This window comes from Thermobia domestica, chromosome 14 (assembly GCF_964235325.1).
Source record: "Thermobia domestica chromosome 14, izTheDome1.hap1.1, whole genome shotgun sequence".
Lineage (NCBI taxonomy): Eukaryota > Metazoa > Arthropoda > Insecta > Zygentoma > Lepismatidae > Thermobia > Thermobia domestica.
In genome coordinates this window covers 48,752,000-48,774,799 of record NC_137467.1, presented here as the reverse complement: position 1 = coordinate 48,774,799, position 22,800 = coordinate 48,752,000, and the positions used below count along the sequence as shown (strand labels likewise).

General features: G+C 33.7%; 1 protein-coding gene across 1 annotated transcript in view; it reads right to left on the bottom strand.

The window, feature by feature from the left end:
• Window positions 1–20,720, bottom strand: part of LOC145669818 (uncharacterized) — a 52,430-nt gene extending 31,710 nt beyond the window's left edge. Inside the window, exons 1-4 of the mRNA XM_081738161.1 lie at window positions 20,227–20,720; window positions 17,282–17,699; window positions 14,772–14,945; window positions 10,121–10,828 (exon numbers count right to left, since the gene is read on the bottom strand). Coding sequence (XP_081594287.1) covers window positions 10,121–10,828; window positions 14,772–14,945; window positions 17,282–17,699; window positions 20,227–20,426 — 1,500 coding nt within the window. The 5' untranslated portion in view covers window positions 20,427–20,720. The remainder of the gene's footprint in view (window positions 1–10,120; window positions 10,829–14,771; window positions 14,946–17,281; window positions 17,700–20,226) is intronic.
• Window positions 20,721–22,800: the final 2,080 nt, after the last annotated feature.

The following is a 22,800-nucleotide window of genomic DNA, read 5'->3' as shown; positions in this document are numbered from 1 at the left end:
TCCGGGTGATTATGTACGTGTTAGTAAGTATAAACATGTATTAGAAAAAGGATATTTACCTAAATGGTCACAAGAAATATTTATTGTTGACAAATGTATTAAGTCAGATCCTGTCACTTACAAATTAAAGATTGGAACGGTGAAGAAATTAAAGGAATATTTTATGCACAAGAATTACAAAAAGTAATTATAAATTCATAGAAAACATATCTCATTGAAAAAGTATTAAAACGTAAAAAAGGGTGGATGTATGTAAAATGGTTAGGATATCCATCAAGTATGAATTCATGGATTAGATCAGATTCTATTCAGTCTGTAAAATGAATTCGAACTTTACACACGACTTTTACGTTACTCTTCCTTCAAATGCAAGTAGCAATCTTTTTAATAATAATACCACATCATCATTTCGAGTTAAATTGGCACAACCTATTGATTTAAGTGATGGGGAATGGGGTGTTGCATTAACACAAATTAATATTCCGTGGAGTTTTTACAATGTTGGTGAAAATGAAGAAATTGTAATTACTAGTGTTATCGATAATAAAGTTGAACGCTACCATGTTCGAATAACACCTGGATATTATTCATCAATTGAATCAATTCTACAATTAATTCCTGAAAATGTTCGTATGTTACGCTATTTACAAAATAAAAATCAAGTTGTTATTAAACATTCTTTAAAATTAGAAGATCAATGTATGATTGGTGTTACACCAGGATTACAACAGATTTTTGGATTTATTAATGAAAATACGCTTGATGTTAAAAATGTTATATACACAAAAGTTAAAAATGTTGATTTAATATTAACACGTGGAAAATTTCCATGTGATTTAGATTATAATATTCCCAATACAATTAATGTTTGCATTGATATTGTAAAACAACAACAAAATATAGGTCCATTAGTTCGAAAACTTAGTGTATATAATGTACAACACGGTCATGTAAAATCTTTTGTCTTTCACACACCACACTGTAAAAGTTGAAAAGAAATATTTTGATACAATGGAAGTAAACTTAAAAGATGAACACGGGTTAAAATTACCATTTCGTTTTGGAACTTCAAACCTAACACTTCACTTTAAACGAAAATGATTTCTGAAAGTATTGATGATAGTTTTTACATTACATTAGTTTCAAATGCTAGTGCAGATGTGTATCCTACAAATAGTCCAACACATTTTATTAATCAATTAAAAAATAATATTCGTTTATCAGAATCCGATTGGTATGTAGGATTAAGTGAAGTACATATTCCATTAACATGTTATAATGTTACCGCTGGTGAAAATGTTGTATGGTACAAATTTAAAAATGCAGAACCTATGAACAGTAAAATTCTTGTTGGATATTATCCATCCATTCATCATTTACTAGAAGAATTAAACGTAATATCGAATTTTATAAAATTTAGTTTTTCAAATGTTGTACATGTTGAATGTGATGAACATGTAGAATCAGTTACATTGTCGCCTACATTAGCTTTACAATTAGGTTTTTCTGAAAAATCAGATCTTGTAAAAGAATCTCACGGATTCAAACAACCATACATAGATATCGGATATCCACATCAAATTTTTATTTATACAGATATTATACAATATCAATTTTTAGGTGATACAAAAGCACCATTATTACGTATAGCAACAATCTCTGATATTAAATATGGAAAAGTTCAAACAATTACATTTGAAGATATTCATTATATGCCACTTGCAAAATTTTGTTTTAACACTATTGAAATACTATTAAAAGATCATGCAGGGCGAAATTTGCCATTTCGTTCTGGGACACTGACCGTAACACTACATTTTAAACGCTCTCCGGCATCTTCTAAATAATAATAATAATAATAAAATGAGAGCAAGACGTGTTACTTATCACCGTGGGCGTGGAATACCATATTTTTCAGGACCTGTATATCAAAGAGGACATGGTATAGGTAGTTTCTTTAAAGGATTATTTCGTTTTGCTTTACCATTTCTTAAACAAGGTGCAAAAACTGTAGGACGTCAAGCAATACAAACCGGTATGCAAGTTGCGGGTGATGTATTAGAAAATCGACCATTTAAAGAATCGGTTCGTGCACGTGTAAAAGAAGCTGGTAATAGTTTAAAGACAAAAGCAATTAATAAAGTTGGGCAGTTGCTAACTGGTAACGGCAAGAGACGGTCACGCAAGAGGAAAGCTCCTGCAATTGTAAAGTTTGGACCACCAACAAAACGTAAACATATACAGGACATCTTTTCATAATGGCGTTCCTAAATTCAAATAGTTTTGAATGTTGTACCAATGAATTTGATTTATTTTCTATACCAATGACACAAACAGCTATTGAAGCAACTACAAATGCTGAATATCGTCCTATTTCCACATTAACCTCAGAAGGACCTATTGAATTTGTTATTCCGGGAGAAACAGGTGAATTTATTCATCCTGCATATCTATATCTTTATGTACGTTGTAAAATTACTAAAGCTGATGGTACAACTTTAGCTAACGATGATGTTGTCGCACCCGTAAATAATTTCTTACATTCTTTATTTAGTCAAATTGATATTTCGTTAAATGATAAATTAATTAGTTCTTCATCAGGATCTTATCCTTATCGTGCATACATTGAAACATTATTAAATTATTCTCATGATGCTTCTCAAACACATTTAGCATGTGCCATGTGGCATAAAGATACTGCAAAAAATTTTAATAAATTAGATAATACAAATGCTGGTTTTCAAAAACGTGCTAATAAGGTGAAAAATAGTAAATCTTTTGAAATGTATGGTCGTCTTCATACTGATATTGTAAGTTTAGATCGTATGCTTCCTAACAAAGTAAGTTTGCGTGTAAAACTACATCGTAGTAAAGATAATTTTTGCTTAATGTCTGCTGAAAATACAAGTTATAAAGTTGCACTTGAGGAAATTATTCTTCATGTACGACGTATTGATGTAGCTGCAGATTTAGCTATGCAATTAAATACACGAATGGGTTCGGAAACAGCCAAGTTACCTCTGACGAGAGTGGAAACAAGATCTTATACTATACCTGCACAAGTAAAGTCTTACAGCCTTGATAATCTTTTCCTGGGTAATGTTCCTAAAGGCCTGATTATTGGTTTCATCTCCAACACAGCCTTCAATGGAAAATCACATCTTAATCCCTTTGAATTTCAAAACTTTAACGTTAACAAACTGCAATTACAAGTCGGTTCAAAATCATTTCCTCCCAACCCCCTTACTCCTGATTTTAATAATAATTTATACCTTCTAAGTTACTATACTTTGATTTCAGGTACTGGTATATATTATCAAAATTATTCACATACTGTTACTCTTGATGAGTATCCAAACGGATATGCTCTGTATGCATTTATTCTATCTCCAACAGGAACTTTAGATGATAACACGTGGGATGTAGTACGCGATTCCCCTGTAAATTTAAAAGTATCATTTTCAGAAACTTTAACTGAACCTGTTACATGCATTGTGTACGCACAATTCGATTCTTTAGCACAAGTAGACAAAGACAGAAATATTTATACTGATAACACCTTCTAATTTATTTAGTTGAGTACAATGCGGGTTGTTGTTCACTTCTCGGCATATCATGATAACGAAGATGAGTTTATTATAAAAGAGCTAGCCATTGTAAATCCTGACGTTCCCTTTTTTCAAAATTGGGTTTTTAAACCACCATTTCCTTCAAATAACTTATCTGAGCCAATCATAAGCACAAACAAATATCTAGGTGAGAATGTGTATGGCATTACCTGGCACGAACGGGATGTAGAATATTCACATCTTAAGGAAATACTTCAAACATATTGTTCAAATACTACAACCATATACACATACGGAATAAATAGAAAGTGTTTTCTTCAAGAAATTCTTCAAAGAGAAGTTACAAATTTGGAAGAAATAAACTGTCCAAAGTATACTGCATTAAGTTTTCACGTTCATCGGTGTGCACATAATAAGCATCGTTTCGGACAATATAGATGTACTGTTCATGAAGCATTACTGTATAGTGAATATGTGAAAGTGTATGATTATGTGTTACATTGAATAACAGTGATAATTACATACCTACTACAATTAAAAATAATCTTTATCATGTATAGTGATGAATTATTAAAAGTGTTACTAACTGATAAAGTAACTGGTGCAAGTGTTACTGGAATTTACCCTATTGACAAACTTCCTGTAACGGTAAAACCTCCTGCAGCACTTGTAATTAATCTTGATACATCTGATTCTGCTGGTTCCCACTGGGTTGCAGTGTACATCAATCAGAAAAAACATGGATACTACTTTCATAGTCTTGCTATGGACATTCCCAAGGAAATAAAAAACTTTTTGTCGAAAAATACTAAACTGTACTTTACAAATATTCAACAATATCAACATGATAATTCTGTGTTATGTGGTTATTTTGTCTTATATTTTCTGCATCATATTATTCGCACTCAATCATTTGAAAAGTGTTTAAAATTGTTTAACAAGAAAATTTTATAAGTGTTTATAAACATGTAAACAAATTTTTAAAAAGAAAACACAAATAATTTTTTTTAAATTTTTTTTTATTTTTTTTAAATTTACATTTTTAATTTACAATAAATTTTTTAAACTTACACCCATGCATTTTATTTACAATTCCTCATTACAATCTTGATAATGCATTAGTTAATGCTGTTGATCTTTCATATTTCCACCAATAATTCAACTGTTGTGCATTACGATATGCACATCCTGATTTCTTTACAATACTTGTGTGAAAAGAACAATATTCATTAAATGTATTTCCACATAATTCATTTAATGAAGGACAATGTTTTGTTTCTAAATCAATGACATTATCTAATGCAAATATTCTTTTAATCCAAAGAGATTTCTCTAAACCTTTACAATAAAAGGCTGAATTCTTTGCGCATAATTGATATACAAGGTTTCGTATGCATGATACAGTATATCCAGTTTTGCTATCCTATTTCAATCCATGCAAATTTAATGTTAACCAGTCAATTTTTTTTGACATCCTAGTGATAATAAATTATATTCAACTGGTGATTTTACCAAGCAATGGAAATTTACTGTATCGTCGCATGCAGTTAAACAAAACTCACGAATAATAAATTCGTTATCAGACATTTTAAAACCTTGAATATCAATAATATACTGATTTACACATGGTGAAATTTCATTTGTATGAAAAATAAAAAACGGAATTATCTGTCCAACAAATTCTGTATTTTGTAAAAGATCACAAGTTTTTTGCATAAAGCATCGAAATGAGATTTCACTATGTTCTTGTTCAAACACTTCAAAGAGTTCACTAAGAGTTCACAAAGAGACTAAGAGTCAAGAGATAAATACTTCACTGCAAATGATCCAGTATTATGAAAATGTCTACATTCATGAGGAAGATTTAACTTGCATTCCACGCATTCCATTGGATTATTGTTGTGTAAGTATACTTTTATAGTTTTTAATACACAGTTCACATTAATGTTTTCACCATTACATAACACACATGAGACACTAGCACTATTCGAATACATTTTTTTCAATCTGAAATATTCGCTTTCCGTTTGTCTTTTCTTATCAAGATCTCTAGTAATTCCGGTAAATAGTTTGTATCACTTAATAATTCCACATAGGCGTCATAAAATTTTTCTCTTGTTAATAGTCCGATAATATGTGTGTTTGCGTACAAATAAAACACATCATCTTCAACACTAGGACTTGCTATAATACTCCAAGCACGGATTTCCAATAATTCTGGACGCGTCGTCATACAATCATGATCAAAATCATGATTAGATCCTGTCGTACAACCCTCACATATTAGTGTTTCATTAAAATTCCATTTTTCAATAGCCTTCTTTATACATTCACGATCCACTTTTTCACTATTACAACAACAATCTAAAGCCCAAAATCGTGATATTCTTGATAATACAATTGGAGATGATGGTGGTGTTGGTGAAACTGTTAGCGCTGGTGAATCTATTGCATCAAAATCAAATTCTTCATCTGACGATGATTCGTATATTTCTGTTTCAGCATCAGATATTGCTTCAATATTGCTATTGCAAAGATCCTTCTTCTCATACGACTGCATGATGTATCTTTATATATTTTGTCTCTTATAACCTGTATTTAAAGTATTTTCATAACCGCAAGGTAATCACGTGTTCGGCATTCCCAACATTAAAGTTATTTTTATTAGTTTGTCCCCAATTTGTGATGCTTATCTCCCACGTCCGCAAACTTTCTTTTGTTCACCTACCGTGGCGCCAAAGTTATTTCTATCAGTCTGGTGGTATTCTCTAATATTTACCAAACGTGTCAACGGTCTTCCTTTGTATTTAAATTCAAGTTTTTAGCAAGCACACATCATCACTCTTACCCAACCGGTTTTCCAAAAGCGCGCGAAAAGTTCAGTTCATGTCTTAAGTTCATCAGCAACAGACGTACGGAAACCATGCTCTGTATATGTACCGGCATTATATATCTTACCGTACACGAACTTTTACCACGTTCACAACATAGTTGCTCTGAGCTTGTGTACCAAGCGAAAGAATGAAAAAGATACGATCCAACAAATTAAAAAGTCACGCATGAATAAATATTTCCCTCCCATCATACAGTATTCAGCTCCAATGATAAGGGTCCCGGGTTCGATCCCAGTGCGTATCACACATTATAAGTGTTCTGAGCTTCTTATTTTAAAAACGAGTGTTATTTTAAATAACACGAACGAATAAAATAATCACACTACAAGTGTTCTGAGCTTGCTTAGCAAACGAACCAATAAAAAAATAGAAATCAATCCATAAAATATATTAGGAAAATATCTTTTTATTCTCTCTCACATATTGCTCGTGTAATCTTTTATTCTCTCTCACATATTGCTCGTGTAATCTTTTATTCTCTCTCACATATTGCTCGTGTAATCTTTTATTCTCTCTCACATATTGTTCGTGTAATCTTTTATTCTCTCTCACATATTGCTCGTGTAATCTTTTATTCTCTCTCTCACACATATTGTTCGAAACAAGTTTCTCTTTTGAATTTGCTAAGCAAATGAACCAATAAAAAATATGGATTTAATTCAAATTTCCATTATTATTATTTTTAAAAATAGCCAGTATAAAGTCTCTACAAACACGTATACAAACTCGAAAAAGATCACATGACCTTTCCATTTCAGCACAACTAAAAACAGAAATATAACAACTTTCCAATACACGTAAACAGGTCATCAAACCCTAATAACCTAACCCTACCGGCTGCCAACACAGCACATTACTTTCTATATTAATTATAGTACATAACGGTACCCGTAGAATTGTTTGTCTGTTACTACTTAAGTATAACTACGCGTATTATAAAAATCGCCTTGTAAACGTTGAAGTTTATTCAGGAAAAACAATATTTACGAAGGAAGGCGCCGGGTAAATACGGTTGGGAACCTCTGGAAAACAGTCATGATAAACAGGAATAGTAAACTGGTTAACATTTTCTGAAAGGCGTAAGTTAGGCCACCTAACTGTTCCTTTCAGGGACATATTTAGGGGAGCTATTGGGCTCAAGGCCCTCCCTAAATAAATTCGTTATCATTTTTTCGCATTGCACTTATACTGCTACTTACAGGCCCCTCAGTCGGCTACGAATAAACGGAAATCAGAATTACGAATATTTTACAGCAGCTGTAACTTTTGCTTCTAGTTTTTATTATGAAAGCAGTAATTTTTGCTTTCCCAAACTTTTTAAATATCAATATCAAAAATTTACAAAGAAACGGAGCCATAAAAAAACGAAACTACGAACAAAACTTCAGAGAACAAAATCCACCAGAAATTTTATAGGATAGGACGATAGCCCATCAAACAGGAAAAACCTTTGGTCAGGGTTATAATGGCGAAGGAGCGACCGCGTTGTGAATTCAAAATTTATTGTACTTAATTATTCAATTTTATATAGAAAAAATAACATTCGATTTTTTAAAAGAAGTAAAACGCACATTATATTTGGAAAAAATTTTCAACAAAAGCAACATTTCTCATTTTTTCTTTGAACCGACTATAGTAGATAATATTAATAAATACATGTCAGGTAAATTGTATTTGTTCATATGGGCTACTGTTGAATCCAATACTGGAATCGATACTGAAAGTACACAAAATACTTTAGAGTAAATAACCTATATCTATAGGTTCTTAGTTCTCCCATGTCCACGCATTGAAGTGAAGTAAATTGATAGTAGGCTTTATCTCATCTATTTCCGACATGAAAAGTATGGGGCAGGTTTCTAAGTACGAGATGGTTGTATACAGAAAATAAATAAAAATAATTTTCATTCGGAAAGATTTACTAATGATAAAATGTTCTTACCATCAGGACTAGCGGCCAAAAATCCGTGTGTGAGATCTATGTACAGTCCTCTCTTTTGTATTGTCCAGCCTTTCTCAGCCGCAAGCCTTCGGAGAGCCACATGTTCATAATTCCTCCCATATTCCATGGCTGGTGTACATACATTTCTTTTGTAAAGTACATCCTTTACCAATGAATGACAGGCGGTGTTATCTTTACGCTTAATTACCCTACCAAACATAGACGCTGTTAGTCTGTTACGACGCTGCTCCTCGTAAACTAAGTTACCGTGCTGTCCTCTAGAAGAAACTTCTATATTTGTTCTCTGTTCTGTTGTAACCTAATAATAATAATAATAATAATAATAATAATAATAATAATAATAATAATAATAATAATAATAATAATAATAATAATAATAATAATAATAATAATAATAATAATAATAAGTTAGTTTCGTTTCACAGTGTGAAACTATGGCAGACTTACAAACTATGCAAATTCAAAGCAAAATCAAACAAATTCGAGATTGAATCGATTCCCGGAAACCACTTTTCGATATCTCTTACCGTTTTGGCTTATAAAAATCAAGTTTAGCCGGAAGTAGTAGTAAATACCTACCACTTCCAGTTTTGGCTTAAAAAGGATTGACATAGTAAGATGCTAAATCAGTTAACGAAAGCTGCTATTCGCTATCTACTTCCGTTTTTGATTTATGCGCAATTATAATTTTGGCTCCACAAAAATTCAATTGAAACCTGAAGTAATATAAATTTGTACCAGTTCTAGTTTTAGTAGAGAGAAATAAGTGGGCCTATTATTCTTTCTTGAAACGGCGAATCATTTGTTGAAAACAGTTTATAAAATATTAAAATTTCATTGTTTTGAATTTATAGAATTTTTAAAAAGGCCTATTTTTGACCGCCCATTGCGTATTTATTGAATATTAAAATTATATTACATGAGTATTTATTAAACCAAAAATTCATTAAAAAAATAAAAAAATAGTATAGCATAATTTTTTTTTAAACATTACTTTTCAAACATTCATTGAATCACTAATATGAAATATTTACACTTTTTATGCTTGTTATTCAATGGATATTTAAGAAAAAAAAATATTTATGTTTTATTATTATTATTATTTTGTTTGTTTTTTTGAATAAGTATTCATAGTAACATAATTTCAGTATTCAATAAACATGCAATGGGCGGTAAGAAATAGGCCTTTTTACTATTTTATAAGTATTAGAAATCAAACAATAATGCAATTTCAATATTGAGTATAAAATAAATATTGCAAAAATATTGTTTCAACTTTCAGTGCTATTAAAGGTATAAAATAAATGATAAAACGAACTTAAAGTAAACTTTAAAAAAAAATTCAAATAATTTAATATGGTTTAAGAAATGAAAACTTACGTCGTATGTTTTGAGCTCGGCTTCACAGGCTGATTGAAGCGAAGTCGGAGACAGCGGTGGTTTATCCGCGTTCGGCCCATAATCTCTGTCCTTTTCTGGTGGAAGTTCTAATTTTCTTCTTACTCGTCGTGAACGGGAGTGAGAACGCTTGCGGCTTCTCTTGTTCATAAATCTCCTGAAATACATTCCAGGACTATTTTCTATCACAGATTTCCAAGGACTACGGTGCCATGTTGCTTTTTTGTTATATGATAGTCCTGTAACATAGCATCGGCGCTGGAAGGCACCGCGATTTGTCAAATTAAGCCTCTTACCAGCATTGAACTTGACAGAAGGCTCATATACAGCTCAACCCGATTAGTTGTTTCGTTTGGAACTAATCGGTCTGCCTTTCTTATTAACTGGTCTACAGCAGCCATAATGTGGTAATACAATCCGGCCTTTTCTAAATCTGGAACTAAGTTTCTATCTTCTTTCTTTGTACAAAAGTACTGTTTGCACTTCTCGTGGTTCCCAAATACGTGCGATGGACCATTTCGCAGGTCATCTCTAAGATCCTGCACTGAACACTTCTGTTTTGCATTATAGGATATAGCTCCCCGAGCAGCAGCGGTTAGACGTGGAATTCTATCTCGCAAAATTGGTCTGGCTTGCAAGGGAAAACTATTTTGCATACGCAGCTTGTGGAGCGCACATGTATAATTCCGCACACAATGATTTGCGCATTCAACTTTCGTGACTTGACGTCCATACGGCACCTTTTCGATTATCCTGGAGTGAACGCTGGAGTCGCCATCTGCCACAAATCGTTTGTAGCGAAGCGTATGCATTTCTTGGCTCTTGCAAAAGCCTTCTACGATTATGTCAGCTTCCATCGACGAAGATGAGGATGACCAGTTGCGGTAGCATCGATGGTCGCTTGGTTTTTTATTTCTTGATGACGCTGCAGCGCACACTGAACAATATTTGTTTCTCACTCCCAAAAATAATAGCTTGTTAGTTTCTTGACCAATAATACATGCCTGGAAAAGATAATATATACAACAATGTAAGTAAAATTTAAGTATTAGCAACATTATGCACGATAAAACGTAAAACGTATTCAATTTTAACAAAACACAGTGTAGACCTTAGAGCGTTTGCACACGTCCACGGCAATGCTGGCCCAGTACCGACAATGCCGGAACCGGAACCGAGGATGCTTTGCACACGCGGCCGGCAAAACCGGATCCGGCGCTGCTTTGCCCACACATCCCGGTAATGCCGGTGCCAAGAAGTAGTTAGAATTTGAACGTGAAGGATAGAACATGAGTCCAGCAATAAACAAACGACATCTCCTTGCCTTGATGTACGTACGGCGAAGAAAAAGGAAACAAAGCAGTACTAGAAAGATTTGGATCCATCCATTGTTGACAGTGCGTCATGTGAAAGGTTCGTTTTATACATTATATGAAAAGATGCGGAAATATATTGAAACAGGCTGAGATCACGGTATTTAAAATACTACTACTACTACTACTACTACTACTACTACTACTACTACTACTAATAATAATAATAATAATAATAATAATAATAATAATAATAATAATAATAATAATAATAATAATAGGAGGTTCTGAAAAGGCAGCATTGCGGTTGCATATTCACTCAGTCCACAATCGTTCTATGGAACATATGCCAGACTAGACACAGAGTACATGAATACTTTTATAATGATCTATAGGGTAAAGCAGCATGCAACCACAAGACTGGAAGTTTTCTTGTTCTGCTGGTGCTTTTTCAGTTCTTTCTGTAGTTGTGTTGTAGTTTTTATTTACTTTAATTGTATTGGGATGCTTTACTTGGGATGCCTCTCGTAAGCCTCTGTAAAATCATGATACCCTTTCCCCGTAATATATCATGTTCCTTACTACAAACTTTTTTTCATGCTTACACTGTTCGTTTCATGCAAAAGGTTTATGACAGAAAAATAAATGTGGAAAACTTAGTAAATAAAAAAATAACTAAAAATCAATGGTAAAATGGAAAAACATCCCTAAGAGCAAGGAATCGTGAAATAATATTTATAAAGTATTGAAATTTCATTTGTTTCAGGATGTCAAATATTTATTGAATATTGAAAACCGGCCTATTTTTGACCACAGATTGAACATTTATGTTATTATAAATGACACTTTTCTCTTTGGATTTTAACCGCTTCAGCAGACAAAGCTCAGGCCAGGAAGTTGACCATAAAATCGCAATGAAACTGGATTCTCTCTCTCTCGCCTTTTTTTTTTTTTTTGTGCGAAGGGAACATATGTAGCGTTGTTCTTTCCTCTACCTCTGCACAAGAAACAGAGCAGGCTTTCTGCTAAATTGAATAGAACAGCGGTACTTCAAATATTGCGAATGGACGTTTCTAACTGCTCTTTCACTTTCTCGAATGATTACCGACGAACTGTACATATCCCTACGCAAGTTTTGTGTGTGTGCCACTACTCTGAAATCTTTCGGGCTGTTTATCACAATGGAAACAGGGAACGCGGCGTATAATGTGTAGTACTGTATGTTGTACGTATTATTGTAAGTGACCTGCTAGGAGTAAGATTGTAATTCCTGGAATAAACTAGACGATGGAATATGACAGCTATTGTAACGGTCGAGATGTAAGAGTATAAAAATAGTTCGTGCCGGCAGGGTCAGAAACAAGAGATTGTCTTTTTTTCCCCCACCTATCCCAGTTGGGGAAGGAGGTGTTTGGAATCTTGGCTAAGATAATTGCCGCTAGTCTAAATTGTAAATCTGCTAGTACAAACAATGTACTGGAAAAGGAAAAGGTATTGTGGTTATAAAATTTCATCCCTTCACTTCAGCTGTTGCTTCTGGCAATGAGATAATATCGAGTTCGCAGAAGGAAGGCTGCAAATGGGAACAGCTCTTCAATCTTCTCTTTCGTGGTCAATAAACCCCCACCCCTATTTGCAGTGACCTTCACAAAAGACTATTTCTGCTTCAGAAGAAAAATAATATCCATTCATCTGTGAAAGCTTTCAGGAATGTTTCGGAGCTTATTTGGGTGTTTCATATGAACATACGTATTTCGCGAAAAATTCACACAGCCAGGAGTGGAAGCGGAAACTATTGAAAGCCTGTTGTTGGCGGAAGGTGTTTCCAATCTCCACAGAATGTATACTAAAAAAAATTATATTACTTGTGCTCATAAAAGAATGCCAAGTTGAACTTTTGATTTTATGTTTAGCGTTCCTTTGAGCAGCGAGGCTACATGAGACGTAGATATACAACTCCTGAAATCCGAAGATTATCGTTCAATGCACTCCCACTGGGAATCGAACACGGGATCCCGTTCACCAAAGTCGCGCATAATAGCCATTAGACCAGCAGGGAGGGTCACCCCAAATAGAACGTGGATAGCAAACAAAACAATTCATTTCCCATCTTCACAATGATTGGTAGGGTGAAATTACAACTTACAAACATTATTTTAAAAAGAATGTGGTTAGTTGAATATATAGACAAAATATTCGTCGGCTTCACCCCTAGATCTCCTAGTTTGCTCGGTTTACGGCCTCTAAGTTCATGAACCTAGAACCATATTTAATTTCATTTGGGGCTTCGCCCACAACCTCCCTTATCCCTTTTGATCGGCCAACGGCCTTGCATCTGATAAACTTGCAAGCACACCGAATTTCATTTCAGATCCGGAAAATCGCTCCGTGTACGGCCTCGCATCTCATTAGGCGTTTACTCGACCTATGGCATCGTACCTCATAATCCTGCAAGCATATTGAATTTCAGTTGAAGTTGTCAAAGGATTAGCTCCAACCCAGGTTTGCAGGTTGAGTCAGGTTCAGTACGCGGGGGCTTCGCCCTCAGATCCAGGGGCGTAAATAAGGGCCCCGTAGACCCTGTATTGCGGGGGGTCTCAAGCCATCAGGGGCCCCGAAATCGTGAAGTGGGAAGTAGGGAAGGGGGCTCACTCCACGCTGTCTGCGGGAGGGCCCCCAAGCCTTTAGTTACGCTACTGCTCAGATCCCCTACATTTGCTCTTCATATCATACACCTGCACATTTCCCGAATTTTTGTTCAAATTCCAAGTTTCATGTCTCTAACATGCCGGGGTTCCGAGATTTGAACATCTTTTCTTCCCGCCTCTTTTCTTTCCTTCTAGGATATACACCGGTGTACATAAAAACGCTTAATAAGTATCTAATAATCTTCATTGAAAAGTATAAATACCACATCCATGTTCCTAACCTTCAAAGATTCCAAGATATCGACATCTTATTATAAGAATTACAATGTAGCTCTTTTCTTCTACTTTCACTAAAATATCAAAAAATGCTGAAACATGTGTTAATTTATTTTAAATGGGAAATCCCAATACCAAATTTCAAGTCTCTAACCCGGAGTGAACATCTTATTATAGTAATTATAATCAACGTCCATTTTTCTTCCCTTCTGGGCCATATTAAAAAAAGGCACTGAAATACGTGCTACATTATTTTAAATGAAAAGTCCAAATACGAAATTCTATGTTTCTAACCGTCAGAGTTTCCGAGATATTGGCAAGATACGAATTGCAACTCCCATTGCATTTTCCTTTTCTCCCCTTCCTATTTTCCTTTCCCTTTCGCCATTTTCCTTTTCTTCCCTCCTCTTCGTCCCATCTAATTAAAACATCACAAAACGCTAAAAACATGTCAAATGATTTTCAATGAGAAATGCAAATATCAAATTTAAAGTATCTAACGTCACGAGATTCGGAAATAATTCCATTTTATGAAAATATTTCAGACACCATTTTCATTCTATCCCTGTCGCATTTCCAAAAATCATTCCTTAGTGGTACTCTACGTCACAAATCCTATGTATTGTCCTAATTTTTTATTTTGACTTCTATATGGTTTAGTTTTTAATTCCTTCCTATATAAGTCATTAAATTTGTATAATTATACTCACCACTCCAGAAGCTGCATTGTATCCATGTCCATAACTTCTTTTGCTCCACCCTCCGTCCACGTATACAGTTATCCATGGTATACCATCTGGATCTACATGGCCCTTTTCAATTGCTAATCTTCTTTCTTCCTCTCCAGCTTCTTTCATCTGACTCCAAAGAGAATCTGTCCACACCTATAAAAGATATACATTGTTTTAGAAAACATGGCATATCGTTATTTTGTTCTAATTTTGATTCATTACAAATCTCATTACCCATTTACTTTCTACTTTGAGTGATATCAATAACGAACAAGATAAATTTCCCTAGTCATCGAGAATGTGACTCAGTTTCTCTATGATTGTGCAGAAACTATACGGATAAATAGTTATTATTTGTCTCTGCATGCTTTGTCTGGTATGCATTGCAAAGACTAGCAGCGTTCAGAAAATATCAGTTTGAATTTTACTTTGTATAAAATGTAGATAGCGACTGAGGCTTCACCTCTTGAATCCCACATATGCTCACTCTCCGATCTCGCATCTCATAAACATAAAATCATCAATGTTTGGTTAGCCTACGGCCCCGCACCCCTGCAAGAGTGCTGAATTACAGTCGAAATACCGGAGGATTTGTTGCAGAAAGGTTTCTAAAACTATTTCCTTGTGGCCAAATAGCGTTCTCGCTTGCTGTGTGGGAGATTCGGGTAATATTTCGTGAAAGATCAATGGTTTGGATTTCACGTTAATTTACAGATTAAAGTCTCGTATGGCTCCGGTGCGCAACCATCTCATCACACACACCATAAAGTATTCTTGACAACATCAATATGAAAATTCCACGAGAGCAGCAAAACGAGTGTGATCCACAATTCGTTATATGGCGGGTTACGGAAGCTGAGGATCATAGCGAGACTACGCTTGGGTCGCAGAGTGGTGCAAACTCCGAAAACGTAATCAAAAACCCCTAAATCAAAGTCTCAACTTTGATACTTCTCCAAATAGATAGGTTAGGTTAGTATTTTAACCATTAGGAACCCGGTTTTGTGGGTCAGATGCATATACTGGCTTTATATATATATATATATATATATATATATATATATATATATATATATATATATATATATATAAGCGCCGAACTCCTCACATCAAGGTCTCGCTCGCTCAATTTCCTTGTGATTAAAGTTATTTTATCATTTTCTCCAATGGAGTCAGCGATTGAAAATAAGTAGATTTTAACTACGTACGTTAATTGTAATAAAATTTGCTTGTTAATATATTATTGAACCATTTATAACATCTTTTTTCCATTATTTTGAGTTGAAATTGCAAAATTAAAAATGTGGTGAGTTCAAAAATCTTACTACACCCCACCCTTCAACAGCTGCCCATGTTGACCCCATTTTGTTTAACCCAAATTTATCCTGCATTCGCATTTAGATATGAAATTTATGCACCGATCCTGAAGGAGACGCTGATGATGATAATGAATGAAATGGTTGAATGAAGAAAGTGGACGAAAGAAAAGAACCCTCAAGTAAACCCACGCAATGATATCTGTCCGTTTGGCGCGAGATGGGATCAAATCAGGAAACCCACGTACCAGGTGAACGCTCTACCATCCACCACGACTCAAATATTCGCAGTTAGGCGGCGAATTCATGCTTTCTTTCAGACTCCCCCGTTCAATATGAAGTGGTGATAAATTTATTTGTCATTAATTTATTTACAATTCAAATTTAGCCGCTTGGGAGACCCATTTATATATTTTTTCTTATGAGATCGCGTTAGTTCAGTGGTGGAACGGACCCTGCTTCGATCTCGGTCCCACCAATGTGGACTTTATGGTGGACAAACACCGCGTAAGTGTTTTCTTTGGAGTTCTCTAATTTCCTTCCACTTCCTTCATTCCACCATTATCGCTTATTTCATCATTACCGCCTTTCTTAGTCGCGGTGCAGAAAAAAAAGATTTTCTCAAAAGCAAAAGTAATTTATTATAAATCCGTCATATTTGATCGCTATCAAAGCTGAAATCACCGACTTATGTGCTTTATGTGTTTTTTCTTTTTCTTTTTTTAACGATTAATTTACGTTTTCGAATTTTCCACATTTTTGGCAATTGAAACTACTACGTTGCCCTTGTAACTAGGTCAGCAACTAGAAGGGGGCAAGGGGCCAGACCTCCCTAAATTTTTCAAGATCTCAATACATCATATACTATATTAACACAAAAAATCATGAATTTATATATTTGTAACAATTATTTTAAGACTTGGGCCCCCCTAACATGTTTATGGCACCCCCAGACTTCTATGGCTGGTTGCGGGCCTGCTTGTAACTAAGATTACTTTCATTCCGCAAGTGCTATTATGATAAAATCTTCTATACAGAACTATATCAATACAACTATTATATTAGCCACTTGTGATATTGTTGATAAGTAGGAAAGTATATTTGTCAGTTTTTTTTTTTTTTTTTTTTTTTTTTTTTTTTAAAGATCAAACGGATTTGTCAATTATTACTTACCGGTTCCAGATCTTGTTCAATCTTGTTGAAAAGTTTGAAGCTCATACATGGGATATCCATAATACTGAGAAATTCCTCTAGATGAGAATACCCACTTCCAATGGAAACAGTACCCCAAACAGCTGCAGTATTGATTACAGATCTTTTCGACTGTTGTTCCTCCTCTGTAGAGTGACATACTTCGCGTTTGCACACGCGGCACTTGAAATAGAGGTAAGACACTAGTCCTGAACGTCTCTCTCTATGAAAATCCATTTTTCCTAAGACACATATCTTTCTGTGGTTTTCTTGGAGCTTTATGGACCACTTGAGAATGTGTCCCAAATTTACAATTCGGTAGCCATTTGGAAAGTCATTGCGACTAACAATCTCTGTTTCGGGCTCCACTACAAGAGATGGTAGAGACTCAGTGTCAGAGCTGAAATGACATATAATAATAATAATAATAATAATAATAATAATAATAATAATAATAATAATAATAATAATAATAATAATAATAATAATAATAATAATAATAAATTATAGAAATGAAAATGAAATTTATAGAAATTTAGTGCTTATATGTTGAACGATATGGCTTATATGAATAGGGTGAATAATTGAAGGACAGATGGTCAAAAATTACTTTTTTCCTGTATGTAGGACTGCGAAATGTGTTTATCTTTTTAAACATTTGAATTAGATTTTCTTCTCTATGACTATTATATTATCTCCTATTGTCGCTCGAAAATTAAAAACAAAAAAGTAACTTTTATATGAAGTTCAAATGTGAAACTGGTTTTGTTCTTTGGTTTGCAATTTAGATAGATTAAAACAGTGCAATTTTAGACTCGGTTTCATGACTTTTCGGGGAATAACCAAGAGTAGAAAATCATATGGAGCAAAAGCCACGACGAAAAAAAAAAAGTTGAGGGCGAAAATCACGCTGCCGGAATCTTTGATGTAAACAAACAACTGAATGTTGTTGTAGGAGGCTGAGTCCCCTTCAGGTGTGAGTTGACCAAGGATTTCTAAAAATTATTTAGTAGGAATAATCTGTAAATTAAGCATGATTTTTTAAATAGCTTTCCACTAATAAATTACGTATAGATTTAAAGTTTGAATTTCAGACTTTTTTTTTAAAGTAACATTTCGATACATAAAGAAAATATGTATTGTTGAAATTAAATGAGAGAAATAAATCACACGAAAAAAAAGCCTTTTAAGTTAGTGAACAATGTATATATATATATATATACAAGGGCGGATCCAAAGGGAGGCTAAGGGGCTATAGCCCCCCCCCTTGACGCTCAGGTTTACATTGGATAAAATGGGCTTCAATTCTGCTTTACACTGGATAAAACGACAAATTATGGTTTAGCCCCTCCCTTGATCATATCCTGGATCCGCCACTGTATATATATATATATATATATATATATATATATATATATATATATAATTACTTTTTCCTCTAAACCTTCAGTTACAATGAACAATTTAGCAGGTGATTTTCCTCGAAGTGTACATATTTTAGCAGTAAACCATTATAAAATGTGTGATAGAATGAGTCGAGTAAAGTACATTTCTTCAAGTCTGAAATATTAATAGTCCTAAAGTAAAATAATCGTTTAATCCTTATTGTAATTCTATATGTTGTCAGTTAAATTAATTCCTATTTTTTATTTTAGCTGTATATTATAACAAGTTTTTGTAAAGCATCTAATTCAGGTGAATTCTAAACAGTATCAAAGAAGATGGCAAGTGTATTAGGGTATATATATTATTGAACCAATAAAAGTAAACACTTAATAAATAAGGTAGAATACATTTCCTAAAATACCTACATATACAAACACATAATATTCAGACATAAGATGCAATATATATATATATATATATATATATATATGTCGCTGGTCTAGTGGCTAGCACGTGCGCTTCTCTGCAAGGGGTCCTGGGTTCGAGTCCCGAAGGGAGAGCATAGAACGATTGTGGTTCGGATTCCATGTTAACCAGTAGGTCCATGTTTCATATAGCCTCGCTGCTGACAAGGGACTCTAAACTAATATATATTTATGATCCGAGAGAAAAGTGAAATTTGCCATTGCATCATAAAAAAGTAATTTAAACAAGAATACTTACTATATCTACTGATCCTAATTTCGATTTTTGCAAACTTGTCAAGATCAACGGGTTATCAGTGGTCGATTTGGAGGAAATACGGAGAACTTCGTTCTCCATTTACCAGAAAATCAAATATCCGTTCCCCTACTTTATTTCGTTCTGGAACGCGTTACCCCGGAATCTTACAAAATAATTTTGTTATTCAATGTATTAGAGCATTTTATATTAATACATAGAGAGTGTTCCCCCACTTCTTTAAAGCCAAATCGACTACTGCAGGTCGTAAGATATGCAAGGTCCTAAAAATAGTGATTTTTTTTTAAATGTGGCATATTGTTCCAAGCCCTTCATATATAACATTGCGCATAATACTATTATTATATGTATCGCTGTATAAAATTAAACACGCAAATGATTCACGTAATTGTATTTTAAAAAAATAATACACCTAGCAATATTATAATAATCCACTAAAAGATTAGTGAAACATGTGAAGCGTACAGGGAAAGAACATGGTAAGTACATTTTTTTTCTTCGATTTTGAGATTGCACCCAACCGTAAAAGTATGCGTTGCACACGATGTTTTGGACTACTCAAAGTGGTAAAAAAGTTTGATCATTCCTCTGTAAATTGGATGTTAAAAGCAGCTATATGCGTAAAGAACACGCTCAGTCAGACTACAAAAATGAGTTTTGGTATAAAATCAATAAAACTGGATTTACAATGTTCTTTCCCTGTATACATTTAGATAGAATGATAACAATTTTATAAAAGAATCATTTTATGTTGGTTCAAAGTAATTAATAATCAGGATGGAAAGTAAAATAAATCTCACCTTTCTTTATCATTTGATTCATCCCTTGCAATTGGAACCTCCATAGAACTTCCACTTGTTTCTTCCAAAGATACACAAACAGAAGTGTCACACTTGGAGCTATCTTCTATTTTACGCCTTTTTATCCAAGATAAACGAATAGCCTTAGAATGCTTATTTCTCTTCCTACTTCTGGAAGGACATCGCCGCGTACGACCCATTTCTAAAACACTAGCTGAATAAAACTGTGCGTTGGTAACTCTGTCAAGACTTATCCAGACTGCAAGAAGTTCCGAAAAAAAACGTCGCCTGAAGTGGGAGGCGCCACCTCACAAACCAAGAGGGTGGCATTTTACATATTACGAAATTGTTTCATGTTTTACTTTGAAATGCATATGTCTATATCCAAAACTGTGGTACCAATCAAAAGACAAATATATAGGGATTTGCCTGATATGCAATATATAGGAATAAATAAAGTATTTTTCACAAAAATAGTGCTCAAAACTGAAAGTTTGTTCCTCATACGGAATTCAGTAGTATCAGCAATGCACTTTTCCATTTTCAATTAATAATAATTTAATATCTGTCACGATATTGACGTGTATTATTATTTTATGTCAATGAGAAATGTGTAAAGAATCTTATACTTTTTTACAAAAATATTTCTGACAATTGATTACAGAGAAAAACACGTAATAAAAATGCATAATTAATAATTAATTATGCAGTAATTAATTATCTAATTTTGTATAAAATCACTTTTAATCATACATATAGTCAATGTAATAGTGTTTTCATACAGACAGAACATGAGTAATGCATTAATATTAGTAAATCTCAAAATGGCAAATGTCCCCTTAAGATAACGATAACTCCTCTGCTGCAATTCATCCATTTATTTACATCATGATTATGGTTGCCTCTGACAACCTCATATCCAAAGTCCTATTATTTTAAAACATAAACAAACATATAAACATCCTTCTTTTTATCGATCTTGTACAATTATATTTAACATATTTCTTTTTCTTCTTCAAATTGCATAAACAGTGTAGGACATATATACAATACTCTTCGCCCCCAAAATATACTGTGGTTCAGAGATAGTTCAATGATTAATACTCTTTAGTCGCACTGTGTGCTCTATTAATCAAAATTACGTTAATCACCTCATTTCTGAAGTTAATTTTTTTTCTAGTGAAGTCACAATATAGAGGTGGCCCACTGGTCTCAACATTGTAACAATCCGAATGGTAAATGCTTTGTATAAATATACATACTTCTTAGTTAATTGTTGATGTATTTCAGTTCTGCTAATAGCAGAAATGACCACGAAGCCTAACTTAAAAATTTCTCGTATGTTGTTCTGTTTTTCCTTACACTATGTATGTAACTTGTAACAGAACTCTACATTCAGAGGGAAAAATTAACGGAATGGAAAATAAAACTTACTTTCAAGAAAGGAAAAGAGAAACGAGAAAATCATTTGGATTTTATCTGCTTTACATGCCACCTTTGAGGTTTCATTCCTGTTTCTTTTCTTTTCTCTCTATACTCATCCAAAATCAAGTAAGTGAATGCAAAAATGAAATCTTGCCGGTTAGGCTAAAGGAGACGGCGATGATGAGTAATGAATGAAATGGTGGAATGAAGAAAGTGGGAGGAAACTGGAAAAAAAACGAAAAAACCCACGCACACGGTGTTTGTCCACCACAAAGTTCACTTGGCCTGGGCAAGTGAATGCAATGTAATCTAAGTGGTGAATCTGAACAAAGGGAATGAGGTTCTTTCTCCATTAAGCAAAAATTTCTTTAAACAGAGACTAGGCACAGGTTTTTGTAATAGAAACGAATGAATTGTTGCAATTGGAGATGTAGAATTGGTGTGTCATTGTTATAGAATGTTCAAGTACATGAGTTATTTTATCTTCAAGTACATGAGTTACTCAAATTTCAACAAACCTTAATTACTCTTAGTCAAATGCCTTCAGCATTAAGTAGTTCATATTTGAATTATTGTACTTTAATTACTTAATATTTGTTGGTATTCTCCATTGTAATTGTCGAACTTAGATTGTTCTATGGTGATAATTAAAAGGCGTTCTCTTTATGTACAAGTTTGATATTCGTTTTATTATCACGTTCAAACTATCTATGCTTATACTATTCTAACACTAACCTTTCTGTGTCGGATAATTGTTAATGCGACCAATATTCGATCACTTTAAGCCAATATGACCCCAGTAAGATGTATACCATAATAACGATAGAAAAATCAGTTATATTAGTTATAATTTATTTTACAGTTTTGTAATAGTTAATATTCGACTCGCTGTAATAGAAAATGAACCATAATGGGATATTTAAACGTTAGAATTCGAGCCACAAGGAAACCGCGACTCTGTTTATATTATTACGAATTACGCTGAGGTTCAAGGTGCGAACTACTAAAATGCTTCTCTATATCCTAACGTTCCCCCTTGGGTATTGTAGAGAGCTCCAAATCTAGAACCTAAGTGGTTGTTTTCCTATGCTCACAATTATTTATTCGGCATAACCTAGATAATTATTAAATCCCTTTCCGAAAGAATTA